This window comes from Phacochoerus africanus, chromosome 2 (genome assembly GCF_016906955.1).
Source record: "Phacochoerus africanus isolate WHEZ1 chromosome 2, ROS_Pafr_v1, whole genome shotgun sequence".
Classification (NCBI taxonomy): Eukaryota; Metazoa; Chordata; class Mammalia; order Artiodactyla; family Suidae; genus Phacochoerus; species Phacochoerus africanus.
In genome coordinates, this window is record NC_062545.1 from 245,302,765 (window position 1) to 245,323,357 (window position 20,593).

Below are 20,593 nucleotides of genomic sequence, written 5' to 3' on the forward strand. Positions count from 1 at the left end.
ATTCTCAAAGATATCAGGCTCACAATTATAATAGGGAGAATGTGAAGATCATTCCAAGATAACTAAAGAAGAGTTAGAGAAGGGAAGGAGGCAGGTGTTCAAGAGCATTAAAGTGGAGGCAGAGGGAAATTTCTCCAAAGTGAATTAACTGAGCTGTTAAGTAGGGAAAACGGGATCAAAACGGAGCACAGTACAATGGGAACTGTCCTGATATCCAGTAGGTGAGGGAGATGAAAAGATATTAAAGGGGCAATCCCTATCAAATACCCATGACATTTTTCACAGAACTACAGCAAACAATCCAAAAATTTATATGGAACCATAAAAAACCCAGAATTGCCAAAGCAATCCAGAGGAACAAAAAGCAGAAGGCCTAACTTGCCCAGACTTCAGACAATACTACAAAGCTACAGTAGTCAACACAGTGTGGTGCTGGTACAAAACAGACATATAGACCGATGGAACAGAATAGAGAACCCAGAAATAAACCCATACACCTATGGTCAATTAATCTTTGACAAAGAAGGCAAGAAGTATAAAATGGGAAAAACATAGACAGTCTCTTTAGCAAGTGGTGCGGGGAAGACTGGACAGCTGCATGTAAATCAATGACACTAGAACACACCCTTACACCATACACAAAAATAAACTCAAAATGGCTTAAAGATTTAAACATAAGACCCAACACCATAAAACTCCTAGAAGAGAACATAGGCAAAACATTTTCTGACATCAAACATACAAATATTTTCTTAGGTCAGTCTCCCAAAGCAATAGAAATAGAAACAAACAAACAAAAAAAACCCAATAGGACTTAATCAAACTTACAAGTTTTTGCACAACATAGGAAATCACAAAAAAAAAAAAGAAAAAGAAAAAGACAACCTACAGAAATGGGAGAAAATAGTTGCAAACGATACAAACAAGGGCTTAATTTCCAAAATATACAAACAACTCACATACTCAACAGCAAAAAACAAACAAACAAAAAACCAAAACCAACAACCCACTTGAAAAATGGGCCAAAGACCTGAATAGATATTTCTCCAAAGAAGATATATAGATGGCCAACAGTCCATGAAAAAATGCTCAACATCACTAATTATCAGAGAAATGCAAATCAAAACTACAATGAGGTATCACCTCACACCTGTTAGAATGGCCATCATTAGTAGGTCTACAAATAACAAGTGCTAGAGAGGGTGTGGAGAAAAGGGTACCCTCAATTCACTGCTGGTGTGACTGTAAATTGGTACAACCACAATGGAAAACAGTACAGAGGTACCTCAGAAAACTAATACAGAACTACCATATGACCCAGCAATCCCACTCTTGGGCGTATATCCAGAAAAAACTTTCAGTGAAAAATATAAATGCATCTGTATGTTCATTGCAGCACTATTCACAATAGCCAAGACATGGAAACAACCTAAATGTCCATTGACAGATGAATGGATTAGGAAGATGTGCATATACACAATGGAATACTACTCAGCCATAAAAAGAACAAAATAATGCCCTTTGCAGCAACATGGATGGAACTAGAGACTCTCATATTAAGTGAAGTGAGTCAGAAAGAGAAAGACAAATACCATATGATATCACTTATATCTGGAATCTCATATAACCTATCTACAGAAAAAAAATGAACTCATGCACATAGAGAAGAGACTTGTGGTTGCAGAGGGGGAGGGAGCAGGATGGATTGGGAGTTTGGGGTTAGTACTACTGCATTTGGAGTGGGTAAGCAATTACAGCTAAGCACTTGTGATGGTACATGATGGAGGATTATGTGAAAAAAATGTATGTATATGTATAACTGGGTCACTTTGCTGTAGGGCAGAAATCAACAGAACATTGCAAATCAACTCTAAAAATTTTTTGTTAAAAAAGATATGAGTCAGGGGTAGAAGAATCTTCAGAGTGTAACTAATACCCCATATAGATCACCTCTCAATTCAGATTTAGGAGATTTTTTACCTTACAGCAGAAAAGCAAATGTCCCAATAGAACCACAAGAGATCTGTGACATTTATATAAATGATACCTTTTCACTCCTTAGAACTAAAATGCTATCAACTGATTTTGAAAAACAGTAACATAATCCTAAAAAATGCTGAAACAAAGCAAACCACAAAAACCCAGCTTCATAAGACATTAAAACACACACACACACACACACACATGCACACATGCTAATTCTCATGGTATGGACTGGGTGCTATTCAGCCTCTGTCCTCTCTGATAACCACTGGTAAGAAACTAGACTGGGCAGGTGGAACAATATCAATCTTCATCCTCAAAAGTTAATATCAGTCTACAGGGAGGCATTCAAGGGTCTGCATGACTTGGATACATGGCACTTTTAGCTCCTTATCTTCCACCTCATCTTTCCACAAATCCCATACTCTAACACCTTGGGACTTTCTTTATGCTTGTTGCTTCTCATCAAATGGCAATTATTCTCCCTACCACCTTCTCCCTTGGGGACTTCATACTCCTCTGGGGCTTTGCTACCAGTATCACCTCTTTGCTTAGGATTCCCACCAGCTTCCATTTCACTCCTGAACTCTAGCTCCATTATTTCCAAATGCCTGCTGGATCTCACCCAGATGTCTAACATAGATTTAATATCTTTTTTTTTTGTCTTTTTAGGGCTGCACCCTCCGCATATGGAGGTTTCCAGGCTAGGGGTCGAATCAGAGCTGTAGCTGCCAGCTTATGCCACAGCCACAGCAATGCCAGATCTGAGCCAAGTCTGTGACCTACACCACAGCTCACACTATCGCGAGATCCTTAACCCAGTGAGTGAGGCCAGGGATCGAACCTGCGTCCTCATGGATGCTAGTCAGATTCATTTCCGCTGAGCCATGATAGGAATTCCCCAGCACAGATTTTAAAATGTCAAATTTGAAACTGAACAGATCACCATATGTTCTAGATCATAAACTGCCTTTTCTGCTTCCTTGAATGGCACCATCATCTCATTCACTTGGGTGTACAACTTTGAAGGTATGACTCTGTTGCCTCTCACACTCAATTAATTGCCAAGTCCTACTGACCTGGTCACCACAAAGTTTTTTGCTCCTTTCTTCTTTCTATCAGTAACAACAGCTGTAACTTCAAGTCTGTCCACTGTCTTTCTCATTGAGTTTACATGCTGCTGCTGAAACAACCATCCTAAGTGGATTCTGCTCTTCTATGCTATTCCATTGTTCAAAAATGTCAGTGGCTCTCTATTGTCAAATGTTCACTTAGCCTGATGTTAAAGATCCTCTGATATCTCAACGGAGCTTACTTTTTCAGACTTGGATTTTCTCCTTCCTCTCACGTGGCATGCTGTGGCTAATGTGAAGTCCTCAAGAATAGCCTGACTGTGCCTTATACTTTCCACCTCCAAGTAGTTCATTCTGTTCCTCACCTTGGAATGGTCACTCTAACTCCCTCAACACATACGTTCAATTTCCAAATCTTCTCCAAGAATAAGCACATATTTTATCTTATTAATGTGGAAAGTAACAATGTCTTTTCTAGCAAAGGAAATCTTGGTTACTCCATGTTGCTCTGATTTCGGCTGAAACGCCTTCCTGCGACCCCCCTCCTCTTTCCCTCTTCTCCCAGTAACAATTTGTTTCAAATTAGCCAATGAGAAGAATATGCACCCTGACTTGACCAATGGGAAGTGGACAGGTACATCACCTGCATTAGGGATAAATAGGGAGGGTCTTTTCTTCTTTGCACCTGCTTTTTGAGCACCTGTGTCCTTCCGCAGAAGTAAAGAGCCTTGTCGTGATCTCCCAGTGTTCATGTGTCTCATTTTTTGACAGTGACGATTTGAGCCATGTCACCAACACTAATTAAGCCTTCCCTTAAAGGTGATCACCTTTTCCTTGAACTCTGATTTATTTCATTTATTTCTAAACTTTGGCATGCTAATAACTTTCTAAGTTGTTCTCCTTGTGTTTTTATATTTTTATGTTTTCTCCCTTACTTTACTTTTGAATTTCTCCTCTTCGTTTAGTATTAAAAAAAAGGATGCACTGATAAGAGAAAAAAAGAACTCATGTGAGTGATTAGAATATACTTAAGAATGAATGCTGACTGAAAGAGTAGGGATATTATTTTGATCATACCTCTCTATGGGAAGGTGAGGGCATTATGTCATCTGCATGATACCATATATCTGGATGAAAAACCAAACAATTCTGGAACCAATATTATTTGCCAAAGTCCAGATGTTGAGTACTGCTTAGTTAAATTATCTGGGTATCTTTAAATGAGAAACACAAATGAGAGACCTGAATGTTAAAACAACATTAGAAAAGAAATATACACTTTTAGAAACCTTAGTGGAAACTCATTTATTATCTAAAATTGAAATGTTGGGAGTTCCTGTCGTGGTGCAGTGGAAACGAATCTGACTAGGAACCGTGAGGTTGCAGGTTCAGTCCCTGGCCTCGCTCAGTGGGTTAAGGATCTGGCATTGCCATGAGCTGTGGTGTAGATCGCAGATGTGGCTTGGATCCTGAATTGCTGTGGCTGTGGTGTAGGCTGGCAGCAACAGCTCCGGTTAGACCCCTAGCCTGGGAACCCCCATATGCTGCGGGTGTGCCATAGAAAGACAAAAGACAAAAAATAATAACATAAAATAGAAAATGTTTTAGATTTAAAATTGTCCCACTTCATTAAGACATTACCACTTGATGTGGTTCATTTTCCTTTTTTCTTTTAGGCTGGGTTAGAGTTATAAAAAATGCTACCTTTTTATTCTGGTGGAGGTGGGGATGGAATGATTGTTTTTGTTTAAAAAATGTTCTACTGCTGTGTATGGTTTAATCTTTATGCTTTTCTTTTGAATTCCGTAAATAATCACTGCTTCCAGTTTCTCATGTGTAACAACCATGACTTAATTTTGGCAATCCTTGGTTCTGATTAATGAAGCCCTAGTTGCAATGTGTTCACTTTTTTTTACATATTATAATGGTCCGGAATCTTTATAACAACAAGCCTATATTATATTAGATTGTTTCTGTTCTTTTTTTTTGCTTGTATTTATTAAAAATTTTTTATTCAAGTTAGTTGATTTATGTTATTTTCTACTATACACCAAAGTGATTCAAATAGACATATATATACTTTTTCATATTCTTTTCCATTATGAATTACAGAATATTGAATACAGTGCCCTGTGCTATACAGCAGGAACTTATTAATCTAGATTGTTTCTTATACTAGATTTGAATGAATGGTTTCCACATTGAGTTGGTAATTTAAGCGTCACACTGGCAAGACTATTGCAAGAAAATCTGAGTAAGCCCCTATTAAGATGGTGAACCTTTCAAGATCTACAGGCCTTTTACGGCAGAGAATAGGCTGCTAATATTAGTGCAGAGTATGAATGCTGAAGTATCACCAAAATCTCTCTTTAGGGTGACATGTGTATTTATACCATAGAACTTACTTGTGTTCACTAAATTCCAGTCGAGAAGCTACAGTGCTGAGTGCACATTAACAGGCAACATAATTTGTTGCCTAGTCAGTGACCCACTGTTAAATCTTTTCATGAGGTTTACATCTCTTACCAGCAGGTTTTCAGTACATGGGTCAAGTTTCTCACATGCATTTATTTGCAGAACAGACCATATATCCTAATCCAAACCATTTATGAGCCTTCTTTAAAACTGCCACCAGCCCTCCAGGCCATTCCATCATTTAACAAAAGACAATAGTAAATGTCTCTGTTTTTTTTTTTTTTTTTTTTTTTTTTTTTTGCCATAGCATGCAACAGCTTCATGTGGGACCTCAGTTCTCAAACCAAGGACTGAACCTAGACTCCAATGGTGAAAGGGCTAAGTCCTAACCATTAGAAACCAGGCAACTCCCATAAATGTCCTATGTGTTGGTGCTCTGTGCAATTAATCCTAAATGTTTGATAGAAATAGGTAATAAATGATTCAATACCATGAGATTAAGTGTGAAAAGGAATATTTGAAAAGGCATGAAGAGTTTTGAAACCCTCAGCTTAGTACAAGCTGCTTTAAACGTGGTGTGTCCTGGGTATGCCCACTGAATTGCAGCTTTCTCTAATCATTTCCAGATGTGTCCTAGGCATTGGAATACACTTCTGCTCTGGACCTGCATTAGGTTTCCCACTAGGACTACAATAGCCCCTTGAGCTCTACTCCAATTGCTTGACAACCATCTCCTTTCTACACCCAGCAAGTTGGACGAAGTTCTCCATACTCCCAGTCACTCAAAGAGGTCTTGTTTCAGCCCAGAGAGAACATGGATGTGACTGTCCTTACCTGAGTATCACCGCTGCTTTACCTGCTTACCTGAACTCCACCCCCCCTCCTCCCTTGTACCCTTAGGGTCAGACATCTAGGGTATCAAAGGCAGCGTGGAATAGATGTAACCTTCTTGAATGTTCTTGGATATTGTAATGTGACTGTTGGCACCTTCTTCCAAACCCAAGGTGATCGTCCTTCCTTACTCTATAAGGACACCCTGTTCCTAGTTAATCTTGCCACCCCAGTTAGTTTACTACTCCTTGTCTACACCTATTGAGTTTTCTAGCATCTGACTTTGCATGCTTATGATAAAATTTTAGTTCTTTTCATTTTGCTATTTATTTTTGGCCATGCCCACAGCATGTGGAAATTCTCGGGCCAAGGATCAAACCTGTGTCACAGTAGTGGACAAAGCTGCTGCAATGACGACACTGGATCCTTCACCCACTGCACCACAAGAGAAATTCTATTCTACTTTTTTTAAATTTTTTATTTTTTATTTTTTTTTGCTTTTTAGGGCTACATCTGCAACATATGAAGTTCCCAGACTAGGGGTCTAATTGGAGCTGCAGCTGCTGGCCTACGCCACAGGCATAGCAGTATCAGATCTGAGCTGCGTGTGCAACACACACTGCAGCTCATGGCAATGCCAGACCTTTAACCCACTGAGTGAGGCCAGGGATTGAACTGCATCCTCATGGGTACTAATTGGGTTCGTTACCACTAAGCCATGATGAGAACTCCTATTTTTCTATTTTTTAATGGTGAGAAAAAAGATTCTTTACTATTTAAAACATAAACCATACTGTTTATTTCAATTAATTCCCAAGAGAAATAATTAATCAGTAGGTGAAGTTTTCTTTGAGGGAAAACACTTTGTAATATTACTTCCTGAGAGCCATTGTGTCAGATGGTTAACTAACACAACACAAAAATGGCACTAATAGATGTTTCTACCAGAAAGACTTACTTTGGAACACATATCTCCTAAAACCCCTCAGTCTTTTTGTTTCATTTAATAAAACAATGAAATATTAAGTTCAAATATTTAGTTCTAGTTTCTATGGATGGTTCAGAGAATATGAAATGTGTTAGATAAAAGAATATAGACATACTACAGCATAAGACACAATAATATATGAAATCATAATGGATAATAAGGAAATCCAGAGTAAAAAGAAGTATTACCTTAGGATCATGTATTCCAGAAAGCTCTTCGTAGATCTTCTCACCTACCATGACAGCAGCCAAATTCGCTGTGTACGTAGAAAGGCAAAACATACAGAAAATGGCCCAAAGGTTCATCAGAAACCTTCCAGTCCAGCATTTTGGGGGTTTGATGGCTGCTGTTCTACCAAATAAGAGGGCATAACAGACATTCAAGGCTGAAGAGAAGGAAAACACTTTATTTCTATTCCGCCCCTTGGGAGTCATACCAAAGGGACTCTTCCATTCATACAGAGTGAGGAAGATGGCAGTGACGTGCAGCGCCACAAAAATCCCCAGCCACATTGTCCAGTGGAGTGGCCACATGAAGGCTCCAATGGGAGCTGCTGTGTCTCGGGTCCTCACTAAGATGCCCAAGCTGGTGGAGAAGAAAGGACTGGTGAAATCTATCACCTGGCTTCGTGCAGTATTGATGCTGAAGGAAGTGACTGCCATGTGGGCTGACCCACTCAGGAGATCACCAACCAGTCCAGTCCAGTGCCCATTTTTCCAGGCTCCATATTTGCCATCCCCAACAATATAGAGATCAAAGTCAAAGTTCATGTCTTCTGATAGCTTTTCTAGCAGATCAATACAATATCCATAGCAGCACTTCTTGAATTTGATGGGCACTGTATCATTACCACTATGGAGGCTGTTAAAAAGTCTGTCCAACATGGAAGAATCATTAGTCATGGGGTCTAGACAGAGCTGGCCAGCAGGGCACAAGCCTTCATCGTCTACCTCCCGTGTGAAGACAAATGGATGCTCGATCAGTGTAACCACTCGCAAGTGTAGCTTGCTTGGGTGCTGAAAGTGGGTTTTGTGCCTCTGGGCCTGCTCTGGCCATATTCCATAGTCCATGACAATCTTCCCCCCTTGCCAGCTGCCCAAGCGTGTCCACATCGGCTCTCCCATAGGGTCATGTTGCAGATTCCAGATGAAAAAGTTATTCTCTGAGCTGATGATAGTGGAACCTTTTACTCTGATGGAGCCACTGAGGCCTCTGAAAGTGGTGTTGGCTAGAAACCTGGCAAAGAGGAACAAAGGCAAAAAGTAAGGAAGAGATGTGAGGCCAAAGTCTAGAAACAGTGCTCATCTTTGCTTCTCTGTCTTAATAAAAATAAACTCTCTTTTTTTTGTGTGGTCTTTTTAAGGCTGCACCCACAGCACATGGAGGTTCCCAGGCTAGGGGTCTAATCCGAGCTGTAGCTGCCAGCCTACACCACAGCCACAGCAATGCGAGATATGAGCTGCGTCTGCAACCTACCATAGCTCACCACAATGCCGGATCCTTAACTCACTGAGCAAGGCCAGGGATCGAACCCGCCTCCCCATGGATGCTAGTCGGGTTCCTTAGCCACTGAGCCACAACAGGAGCTCCTATAAAGTCTATTTTTTAAAAAGGCATTGTCTACAGTTACTACAGGAGTTAATAAGCTGGACTCTTTCTAGGAGGAGAGTCCTATTTCATTGAACAAAAGAGATCTCACTCTTAGGTTCTAACACCTGGGCTGGGTGCTAGACTCTTAGTCTTACTCCTAATCTCTTTATTCCTAGTTAAGGGATATGTTAATTGTCTTCTATCATAAACAGTTTATACACGCTCACGAACTTCCAAGCTTTGGAGAGTCTCAGCATCTTTAGTATGTCTCATTTCTACTGTTCACCACCTTCAATTGCAAATAAATCAGCTTAATAAATATATTATTTTGGATGCAAGGAATGAATTTTAATAAGTATGCACATACTTTTATAATTGCTTACAAACTGCATTCGTAATTCTAGAAAATAGCCAAATCTTGTTATAAGTGTTTCTCTTTTTAGAGAGGAAACAATCCACATGTCTGTCCCCATGAGGCCATTCAAAGCTGCATGTTGGATACCATCCATGGAATAAAGAAAAAGATGATAAATAGACTTGCAGTTCCCAGGATAGCCTCAGGCTAACCTCCCTCTAAGTCATTAGAGAAAAACAATTGGCTCTGGCTCTAGAGAGAGCCTCTGCCAGAAGTCGAAAAAAGGAAAATTACCAACTGAATGATATACTGATTCTTAACCCTGTGAACCAGGGCCCTGTCAGTATCTGTTCTGGTATAAACCAAGGAGAGAAATGCTTGGTCAGAGTCTCTGTCTTTTTTGAGTCTGGGAAGATAAGACAATACAAGGCAGCATACAACCCCATGGCACCTCTGTACTCTTAACTCTGGCTTTGTGTCAGAATAAACGCCCACACTTTGATATCAGACACAACTGCGTTTGAATATTGGTCCAACCACTTTTGAGCAAAATTGGGGAAATAATTCCATTTTTATTTTTAAATTACTTCCAACGCAAGGGTTAGAAGTAATTCATGTGAAGTATATACCACACCTTTTGACACAGAACAAATATTCCAGATATGATAACATTTGATGTCATTCAAATTTTTTCAATCAAGACTGTCCCCAGATCACTTTTCCTAGTCTTTTCATAGAAATTTTTTAGCTGGAGAGACAAAGTATAGCATTATGATAAACTCATAAAGGGTACTCAAGACACATTTGAAATTAAAAGAAATTAAATTAAAATGTGAACTGTATCATAGAAGATTTTTTTGAGGAGTCGGATAATAAAATTCCAGATTCTTAGCAAAACAATTCATCCACTGCTTGTCACAAACATTACTCCATAATTTATAAATGCAAATGCAAGTAGTAAGAAGCTATGCTGCCATAGAAGGAACACAGAAAAGCCAGAAAGTGTGGAGAATGTACTAATTTTCATTAGCAATATAAACGTAAATCACTTTTGACGATGCTACTATCACTAAATGCAATGAAATTGCTCATTTTGGTAGATTGCATATAATGGTAATCACTCATATTAGCACTCCCCAGTGGGACTCTACCACTTAAAATGAATTCTATTTTGCAACAAGTAATGAAGTCTCAGTTATCTTAGACTTTACAATAGTTTTCTGATTCTTTAGGGAAGTAGAAAAACAAATCATTAAAATATACAGATTAATTAATTGATAACTACCTAGGTACTATAAAAGGGTGACTATAACTGTGTTTCTGATGAGCAATCTACTATTAGATTTGTTAACACATACACACGCACACTGATATAACCTAGGGAATAAAATAAAATAACTAGTAAACAGGTTAATTTTATTTGGTCAGTGTAGTGATCGGGAAAGTAAAGCTGGAGAAAGAGAAACTCTTCTTTATTTTAACAATATGTGGGGCTGGGTGATTACAGACTTTTAACTGGATGGACCCACAGAGACCACCACTGGGTACATATGTATTTGAATCATCTCAGAAATGATGTCTTCAAGAATCTTTCAGAGATTATATGTCCCTCATTCTAGTAAAACCAATTCCTCATTATTGATGTTAAACAACACTCAACATGGCTATAACTAAAGGACAATGCTCAGTTGTCTTTGAGGCATTCATCTGTCACAGAAAGACATAACAATCAGTATCTAGATGTTTTCAATTTCCCCAGAGTAGAAAATCCAGTGTTTGTTGCACTATGCAATTGGTACCAATAAATTGGGTCTTAGAGAGAATCCCCATTTATGACAGATTATTTCTATTTTATTTTCAGTTTTACAGAGAGGGAAAATTGAATTATTTTACTGATAGCTTTAGTTATCGTCACCTTCACTATGTATTTTTGTAATGGAATGACAATGAATAGCAAAGTTTGAACACTCACTATATTAGTTAAAGATTAAAATGTTGAAATCTTGCTTTTATTAAATGGATTTCTACCGTGTTCCTTTTTATCTTGCCTTGGACTTTTCTTGGATGAACAAGAAAAAGGAAAATCAGGAATAATTTTATTGGCAAGATAAATTGATAGAAATACCAGGCACTGTTCTTAGTATGAGTTATAGAGGTGAAAGACACACTCACTGTTCCCAAGAAGCTCTAAGTCTAGTGATGCAGAGAAAGAAAGGCAACAGGTAGTATAATAAGCAACATGATGGAGGTAAACCTGGGTACCTTTAAGACAGAAAGCAAAGGCACCTGTGCATTCCACTCAAGGGGTGACAAAGAAAGCTTCTTAGAGGAGGAGGTGCCAGAGCTGAATCTTGGAGAAGGAATTACAGTTAATGAGGAAGAGAAGCTGGGGACTGAAGCTGTCAACACAGGGAAATGCATGTACAAATGCCAGAGACACATAAAGCAAGATGCATGATGATAAGCGGTGAGAAATAAGGCTGGAGATGAAGGTGGGAAATAAATTACAAAAGGATTGAGGTCACAATGAAGGTAATGGAGATCTATCAAGAGAACTGTGTCTGAGGAGGGACGGGATTATTAATCTTGATTTTAGAAAGATTTTGTGGAGTTCCCATGTGGCTCAGCATGTTAAGGATCTGGTGGTGTCATTACAGTGGCTGGGATTGCTGCTGTGGTGCAGGTTCTATATCCCTGGCCCAGAACTTAGCATGCTGTGGACATGGCCCAGAAAAACAAGAAAGATTTTGTTTTTCTGCTAGCTATATAGGAAATTTTGGAAGGAGAAAAGAACTGAGTACAATGTCAGATATAATGAATAGCACTCTTTTCATCCCCTTACTTCCTCTCTTCCTCTCTGTTTCACAAGGAGCTCAAGATGACAAGAGCCAAGGAAATAACAGAAATGGAGAAGAAGGCACAATCAAAAGATACATAGTTTCAAAAAGAAAAGTAGTAATTTTAAGATGGTCAAATGCACAAGGCTACATTTAGTTCACAAACGATACTAAGAATGTATAAAGCTCGGCTTGATGAAAGGTCATCTAAATAAGATCTGGAGTATTTAGTTGAATATCAGCTAAATGTAAGCCTACAGAACACTGTAGATATTAAAAAAAAAGAAACAGAAAAATAATTTCTAATTCTTTTAACAGTAATTTAGAGCCTGGGTCACAGGGACCAATAATACCACCATGTTCTGTTCTGATTGCAGTACTGCTCCAGCCTAACTATGAATTCTCAATAAATCTTTCAGTTCAAGAGTATGATGAGGAAAGGTAAGGAGGTTGAAAATTTAACAGGGAGTGGTAAGTATAACAGTCTGATTGGAGAGCAGAGAGAAAAATATGTAGGTTGCAAGTGCACTACTGAGGCTTTACATGTCCACTTTATGAGACTGGATTTTATTTAATAGTTAAAGGGTAGCCATGAGGATTTTGGAGCAGAGTAATGCTATAACCAATATTACATTGGCAATACTGAGCTGGGAATAGGTAAAGTGTGTACGTGGGAAGGAGGAGATGGTGACCAGGAGACCACTTGGAAGACTATTACAATGGCTTTGTCATGGCATGATAAACGCTTGGATTTCACTCCGTGAGTGAGAATCTGGTTCAGCACTGTGCAGAGTGTTTAACAAAGCAGCTCAGGTATACATCGCTTTTATTAGCAAACCTCCCAAGATACCATTCTGCTTGAAAGAGTGAAGCTCATTAGTTAATCAGCATGGAGGTAACTTATTATTTTAGTAAAAGCTTCCAATTATGTCACTAAGAATATGTGTTGATTTGTATAGGAGCTGAGATAAAATCTGCACTTTTCAAGTTATGTAAAAAATGTTTTTGAGACAGTTCACAAACAGAAGCAAGATCAGTGTTTAATGTTTTTAATATGTGTTTTAGAAGCCCCATTTGCACATGAAACTTAAATACTGATTAGAAGATTTTCCTGTTCATCAAAACAAATAAACAAAGATGTTAAAATCACATTTTACCCATCCAATCATTTGTTCATTTACAAACACTTTGGCCAGGCACTGTTCTAGGTTCTAGGAGATATAGTAGTAAATAAAAGAGACAAAAATCTCCATAGCTTCTATTCTATTGAAGAAGACAGAGTAAACATGATAAAGAGGGACTATGTATGGGATATTAGAGAGTGCTAAGTGCAATGGAGAAAAAAAATAAGCAGAGTAAGGAGATAGGATGTGTCAGGTTTGGCAATGGTAGGGTGGAGTTGCAGCTCTTGGAGAAGTTAATATCTGAGTAAAGGGCTGAAGAAGTTAGGAGCCCATCAGAAGGATATCTGGGAAGAGCATTCCTTGAATAGGGAACTAGTCTGATGTCCTAGAGTGGGACTGCGTCTGGTCAGCAAAAGGAGTGAGGGGCAGGGACTTGAAGATGACATCAGAGAAAACTTACAGGGAGTGGGAGTTGGGGCAAATACGATTTTGTGGGTCACTGTAAAGTCTTTGCTTCTTCTCTATGTGAGCTAGAAGGCCACTTGTGGGTTTGAGCAGAGAAGGGATATGATATGACTTAAACTTTAAAATCCTTCATCACAGTGCCAAGTTGAGAATGGACTATGAAGAGACAAGAGCAAAAGCAGAAAGATCAGTCAGGAGGCTGTTTCAAACATCCAGACAAAAGGTGATAATGGATTAAGACCTAGGTGGTAGCACTGGAGGTGGAAAGAATTAGTGGATCTTGATAGATTCTGAAGCTGAAACTGACAAGATTTGCAGGTGGCTCAAATACATTTGCTATGAAAAGGACAGGTAAGGATGACACCAAAGTTTTTGCCCTGAGCAGGTAGAAGGATGGAGCTGCCATTAATTAAGAAAAAGAAAACTACAGAAGAATCAGGTTGTGAGGTGGGTGGGAACCCCCCAGGAGTTTAATTTTGCTAATGTTAAGTTTGAGATAATTTATAGGTATCCAAACGAAGCTGCCAAGTAGGTAGTAGGAGGTGGTCTAGAGTTCAGGAAGGAAGGAGGACTGGAGATACAATTTGGGAACCATAACTCCATATATGGTGTTTAAGGAAACCAAATAAAATCACAAGTGTAGATGAGAAGAAGTCCAAGGAGTAAGTGGGGGGTCACTTTAACATTTGGAGATGATGCAGGTAAGGAAGAACTAGAAAGGAAACAGAAGTAACCAGAGTCATGGGAGAAAAGGCTATGTTGTGTTCTAGAAGCCAAGTAAAAAAGACGTTTGGGAGTTCCTGTTGTGGCTCAGTGGTTAATGAATCCGACTAGGAACCGTGAGGTTGCAGGTTCAGTCCCTGGCCTCGCTCAGTGGGTTAAGGATCCGGCGTTGCAGTGAGCTGTGGTGTAGGTCGCAGATGTGGCTTGGATCTCGAGTTGCTGTGGCTCTGGCGTAGGCCGGAGGCTACAGCTCTGACTGGATCCCTAGCCTGGGAACCTCCATATGCCGCAGGTGCAGCCCGAGAAGAGACAAAATAAATAATTAAAAAAAAAACATTTTAAAAAAAGATGTTTGAAGAAGGGGACAGTGATAAACAGTGTCAAATGCTTCTAACAGATCAAATACAATGAGGACTGAAAATTGACCATTGGCGTTAGAAACACATAGGCCACTGGTGACTTCATGAGAGTAAGTTCAGTGAAGTGTTGGCACTTATTGCTTCAAGGGAAAGAGAGAAACTGGAGATAACTCTTTAGAGGGTTAGGCGGTAAAGAGAAGAAATATGGAATAGCAGTGAACAAGAAAAATCAAGAGAAAAAAGTGTATACATATTTGAAATAAGCTCAGGTTTTTATGCTAATGAGTAAACACAGAAAAATTGTTGGTATAGTTTTGAAAGAAGAGAGAGAATTCATGGGACAATGCCCTTGAGAGGCAAAGGGATTGCGCTCTAAGTCGCAAGTGGGATGAGGCTCTCTGCTCTGACAAAAGATCACTGCCATGAGAGAAATGGAGAGAATACAGCGCCCAGAAGTAAGGAGTGGGTGGATGCGGACAGGAGAGCTTGTAGAAGTTCCCTTTCGGCTGCTTTAACTTATTTCAGGCATTTGGAAAGTAAATTGCAGAGCTTATTATACACTCCTCTTATAAGTCATTTGAGAGAAGTTTCATTGTACTATTTTCAAAATGGAACCAAAGGTACTCTTAAAAGTACAGAAAGCAAAGAACTTTCATGACAAATGTATTAGATCAATTCCAACTAAAAAGCTTATTGTTTTGTTTTCCCACTTGAGTTTTTGAGAGTTGGTTGTAAAGCTAGCTGGGCCTGGCGATTTCTAAAAAATTGTAATTTTTCAATCATTCTTTCAATCTCTTCTATTAAGCTGTACATTTCTCTGGATCCATTTTGGCAAATTATATTTTCCTAAGAATTTGTTGCTATAGAATTACATATAATATCACTTATACTAGCTTTAGAACTTCTCATTTAATTTGGCTTTTGTTTTATTTTATTAATTCCTTCTTTTAGACCTCCTCCCACTTCTTCCTTCTCTAGTTTTTTTGGTCTTTGTGTATTCTTTAATAATAGAATGTTAATGGCAGTTATTTTAATTTTTCTGATTATTTACATATTCATGTATTATTTTTACTTTTTAAAAACTTGCTCTAAACATACTAAAGTTAAATAAAAACATCCAACTATAAATAATGTTCCCATATTCCTAGAGATTTTAAAGTTCTTAGAGATTTTACTGCCCCCTGATTTTCTTCTATCTTATTCAGCATATAGTTTTACTAATATTATGTTTTTATGTGTATTATAAATTTGTATCTTTTCTTGTTTTGAAGTTGTTCTATCATAATCACATTATTTCCAGTCTTCATTTTGGAGACATGGAAATCTACCTTTGTGTTGTTTAAATGCATTAGCATCTTCATGTGTCTTCTTCCATGCCTAGTTGGTTATAAGTCATATATTTATTTCTGCTTTGATTTTTTTCACTCAACTTGTCTTTTCACATAGCTATTTCTCTCATTTGTTTTTTATTTCTTTTAAAATTACCCTCTTATCTTTGCTTTTTTTCCCCTCCTATTATAGTTGCCTTCCATCAATCATAGCTGTATCTGGGAATATCAATTTTGCTCTATTAAACCTTAAAATTTATTTTTCCCCTTTGGGAACTTTGTATCATTAAAATCTCTGTATCCTTATTCTCTTTTATCTTGAAAAATGAGCTGGATTTCTTTTCCCATGATTATCTCATCATGTTTAATATTTTCCCCCAGAGGAATGTGAGATTTGTTCGTCCTCCATAAAGCTCTATAAAATGTTTTAGCCTATAAGAACTTAATTTTGATATTTTGCCATTGCCTGATTAGAAATCCTTGGTTATGTTACTGCTCGTGACATTCTCCCAAACTTTTAATTTAGCTCTAGATCTACCGACCAAAGCAGGAAACTCAATAAAGCTCTTTTAGTATGAGACAAAGGAATAGTCTTTAATTTTCCTCCTTTTTCTGGGAGGAGAGTTGGGAAGAGATCTATTGATATTCAGCTATCTCATCTTTGGGAGCTCCCTTTATGGCACAGCAGAAACTAATCTGACTAGTATCCATGAGGATGCTGGTTTGTTCCCTGGCCTTTATCAGTGGGTTAAGGATCCAAAGTTGCCATGAGCTATGGTGTAAGTTGCAGACACAGCTCAGATCCTGCGTTGCTGTGGCTGTGGCACAGGCTACGGCTCCAGTTTGACCCCTGGCCTGGGAACCTCCATATGCTGTGGGTATGGCCCTAAAAAATAAGAAATTTCATCTTTTGTTCATATGATCCGTATCTACAGTCATGCAATAAATCTTCCAATCAAAAAATTCTCCTAAATTCTACACTTTTGCATTGTCACAAGCTCACACTTATATAGTTTTCCCTCTGCTCTTTATCACTAAAGAGTCTCCAGACTATTCTTTCTTTGGCTAGTCTTCTGTTTTTTAGAAAACTTACACCCAATTCTGAATTTTCAGAACTTCCACAGACCTGCAGTTGTCTACATTATTAACTATTTATGTATGCTATGTTTGTATTTTAATCCATGTGTATGCTTTTTCTTAATTTTTCAAGACTTTCCCCTAAGCCTTCTTATTCTCTAAATTATTCTCATTTGCATCTCTTCCTCAAGCTCTAGATTTTTTCCCCTTCCTCCAGTATTCACGCAGTTTCTGGCATGTAGGTTGGTCTATGGTTCTCTCATTATTCCTTTAATGGTCTCTATTTTGTTTTCTCTGAATTTCGTCTTTCCTCCTTTTTCTCTCCCTCTCTCTCTTCCTTTTGGTGGACTTTACATAAAGGAAATAGCAATATTCCATTGTGTGAGGAAGAGATCTTGGTTTACATCAACTCTTGACCATTGCTAGTTAATTTAACTATTTTTCCTGCCACTCTAGGTCCCCTCTCACTACCCTCTGAAATTCATCTATTTATTTCCATTTTTTTTAAACCATCTCTTCCCCTTTTTTATAGCTCCGGAGAACATCTATTTGTATAGTCAGCTGTTTGTAGTACAGCTTTCATTTTGTGACCTCTTTCACCAGAGCAGACCCCTGTGGTATCTGCCTCCCCTACATAATAACATGAATTTGCCATCTTACCCACAGAGCTTACCCTTGGTCCAATTCAGTGAGAGAACATTTCTTTGCTTTTGTTCTCCACAGATGAGATGACTCTCCAAATGTGACATTAAATGTAGATGATTTCTTGAGCTCTCTACAAAATGCTGCCTTAACTGTCCTCTCAAATCCTCCTTAGCACCGTAAAGTATAAGTTATTTACAGGTGATTAACCCCATCTTTTTTAGACCATGAGACCCTCAAAGGCATGGACATTCCAACAGAATGTCCAACAGAATCTTTTCTACAGAGATGCCGTGAGGAATGAACAAACTCTCCCTTCCCACGTCATCACTCAAATCATACATGTATCCCTTTCTTAATCCCTAACTGTGGAATGAATTTTCCACAGTTTAAAACCTGCTAGAAGCTAGTATTCATCAAAACCAGATCCTGAGGGAATATACATTTTTGAATACATCTTATTTGATAGCCCCATGACTAAGAGAAAATTTTAGACTCAGCTCTTGGCATGACTTAAGTGACACAGAGGGAGGGACAAATTCAAAGAATTTAGCTAAAATAGTCTATTGGAAACATCTGGGAACAGAGATGTTAACTTAGATTCATGACTCCAAAGCATGTGTTGTCCAGAAGTATGGACTCCTTGTTAGCCTTGCAGAAAAAGTTAATGGAGGAAGAGCAAGTGGACACACTAGGTCACCCCACAGCAAAAGGTTCTCCTTGTGTATCCCAGGAACCAGTGTTGACATGATCCAACCCCTGGCTTCCATGTTCAATGCAACTGCATTTCTTTTGAGAACATTTTGAAATATAACAGGCTAGCTCATTTGGCTTGGTAGAGGTCTTTAGAATAAGAACATTTATACATGGGTAATCATGTCTCGATTTAAATAGTTTTTGGCTGCAAGAATATGAATTACAAAGTCATAGAATCCCAATTAAGGAATGTTTATATTAATTCTGAAGGAGCATGGAACTTGGATTTAGATAGTTTAAATCTTCCCCTGTAAAGTACTAACTGAATGACCTCAGGCATACCACTTAACTTTTTAAGGCAGGAATGAATCCCTTATAATCAAGGAAATTAAAACTTGCAGAGATTAAATAATTTTGCCAGGGTCACAATGCCAGTAAATTGTTGTAAAGGCAAATGGGAATATCTGAAATTAGAATTATATCATGCCACCTCAAGTTCTTCTGGCACTCTTTTAATATGCATGAACTAGGAACAATCATCAATTGATACCATAGGACTCGTGAATGGGTATTTGTTTTAGTCTTTTTTTTTTCTTTTCACCTAAAATTATTTTTAAAAATTTTATTAAAGTATGTTGATTTATAATATTGTGCCAATTTCTGCTATACAGCAAAGTGATACACACACACACACACACACACACACTCCCTTTACTTTTTTTTTTTAGGGTCGCACCCGCGGCATATGGAGGTTCCCAGGCTAGGGGTCCAATTGGAACTACAGTTACTGGCCTATGCCACGGCCACAGCAATGCAAGATCCAAGCTGCGTCTGTGACCTACACCACAGCTCACAGCAGTGCTGGATCCTTAACCCACTGAGCAAGGTCAGGGATTGAACCCGCAACCTCATCGTTCCTAGTCAGATTCGTTTCTGTTGCACCACGACAGGAACTCCAATATTCCCTTTCTTATATTGTCTTTCATCATGTTCTATCCCAAGAGACTGGATATAGTTTCCTATGCTATAGAGTAGGACCTCAATGCTTATCCATTCTAAATATAATAGTTTGCATCTTGTTTTAGTCTTTTTTTCTGAAGCTTCCCAGTGCCTCATAATACCTGGCATGTAACAGATTCTAAACAGTACATGCAGCATCAATAAGTAAAGCAACATTTACTATTAATGAAAAACCAGTGAATCTTGGTATTGCTTGACTATGTAAGAGTGAAGATGACTGGAGCTTGAAAACTCCTATTTAGGAGGGGAAAGAGTCTCCAGCCCACTGTACCATTCTTTAAAGACAACAGTAGAGGGGGCTTAATAATGCCAGCTAATGCCAGAAGATAATCACTAGCAGAATGGATGTTGTCTCAATGATGAATGATAAACAAATAGCTAGGTTAGAGAAAATGGATAAAAAATAATCAGAGGAGCATACGAACAAAAGAAAGGGCATTGTAAGATTCCTGGGAAAAAGGACCCCTGTTTTCTATTCTTTGTGTCTCCTAATATTAGTAAGCTTCAACATATGTTTGTGGATGAATAAATGAATTAATCACTGTCTAATTGATACATAACTGAACTGCAGAAGCTATTCAGAGAATAAATTCCATAGCCTGCTGAGAAGCTAGAGTAACAATCATTATCAGGACTATGATTAATCAGCTAAAGGATCAGGGACTTCCTAGGCCAAAGGGAACAAGGTGTCAATCACTGTCTATACTCTTGGAATTCTTTTTTTTTTTTAAGGGCCACACTTACGGCATGTGGAAGTTTCCAGGCTAGGGGTTGAATTGGAGCTGCAGCTGTCAGCCACGGCCTCAGCCACACCAGATCTGAGCCACATATGCTACCTACATCACAGTTCAAGGCAATGCCAGATCCTTAACCCACCAAGGAGGGGCTAGGGATCAAACCTGCATCCTTATGGATACTAGTTGAGTTTGTTACTGACTAGCATTAAATGGGAACTCCTACTCTTGAAGTTCTTAAAAGAAGGATAACTGCCTTTGACCAGGCAATGAGTAACTCAGGAGCTCAGGGAAAATAGATTCATTACCACCCAGGGCCTTAGATAAGCATGGGCAAATGCTTATCCTAAGAA

At 38.6% G+C, this 20,593-nt stretch overlaps 1 protein-coding gene across 1 annotated transcript in view; it reads right to left on the reverse strand.

The window, feature by feature from the left end:
* Positions 1 to 20,593, reverse strand: part of GRIN3A (glutamate ionotropic receptor NMDA type subunit 3A) — a 156,525-nt gene that overhangs the window by 86,769 nt on the left and 49,163 nt on the right. Inside the window, exon 3 of the mRNA XM_047768073.1 lies at positions 7,479 to 8,526. Coding sequence (XP_047624029.1) covers positions 7,479 to 8,526 — 1,048 coding nt within the window. The remainder of the gene's footprint in view (positions 1 to 7,478; positions 8,527 to 20,593) is intronic.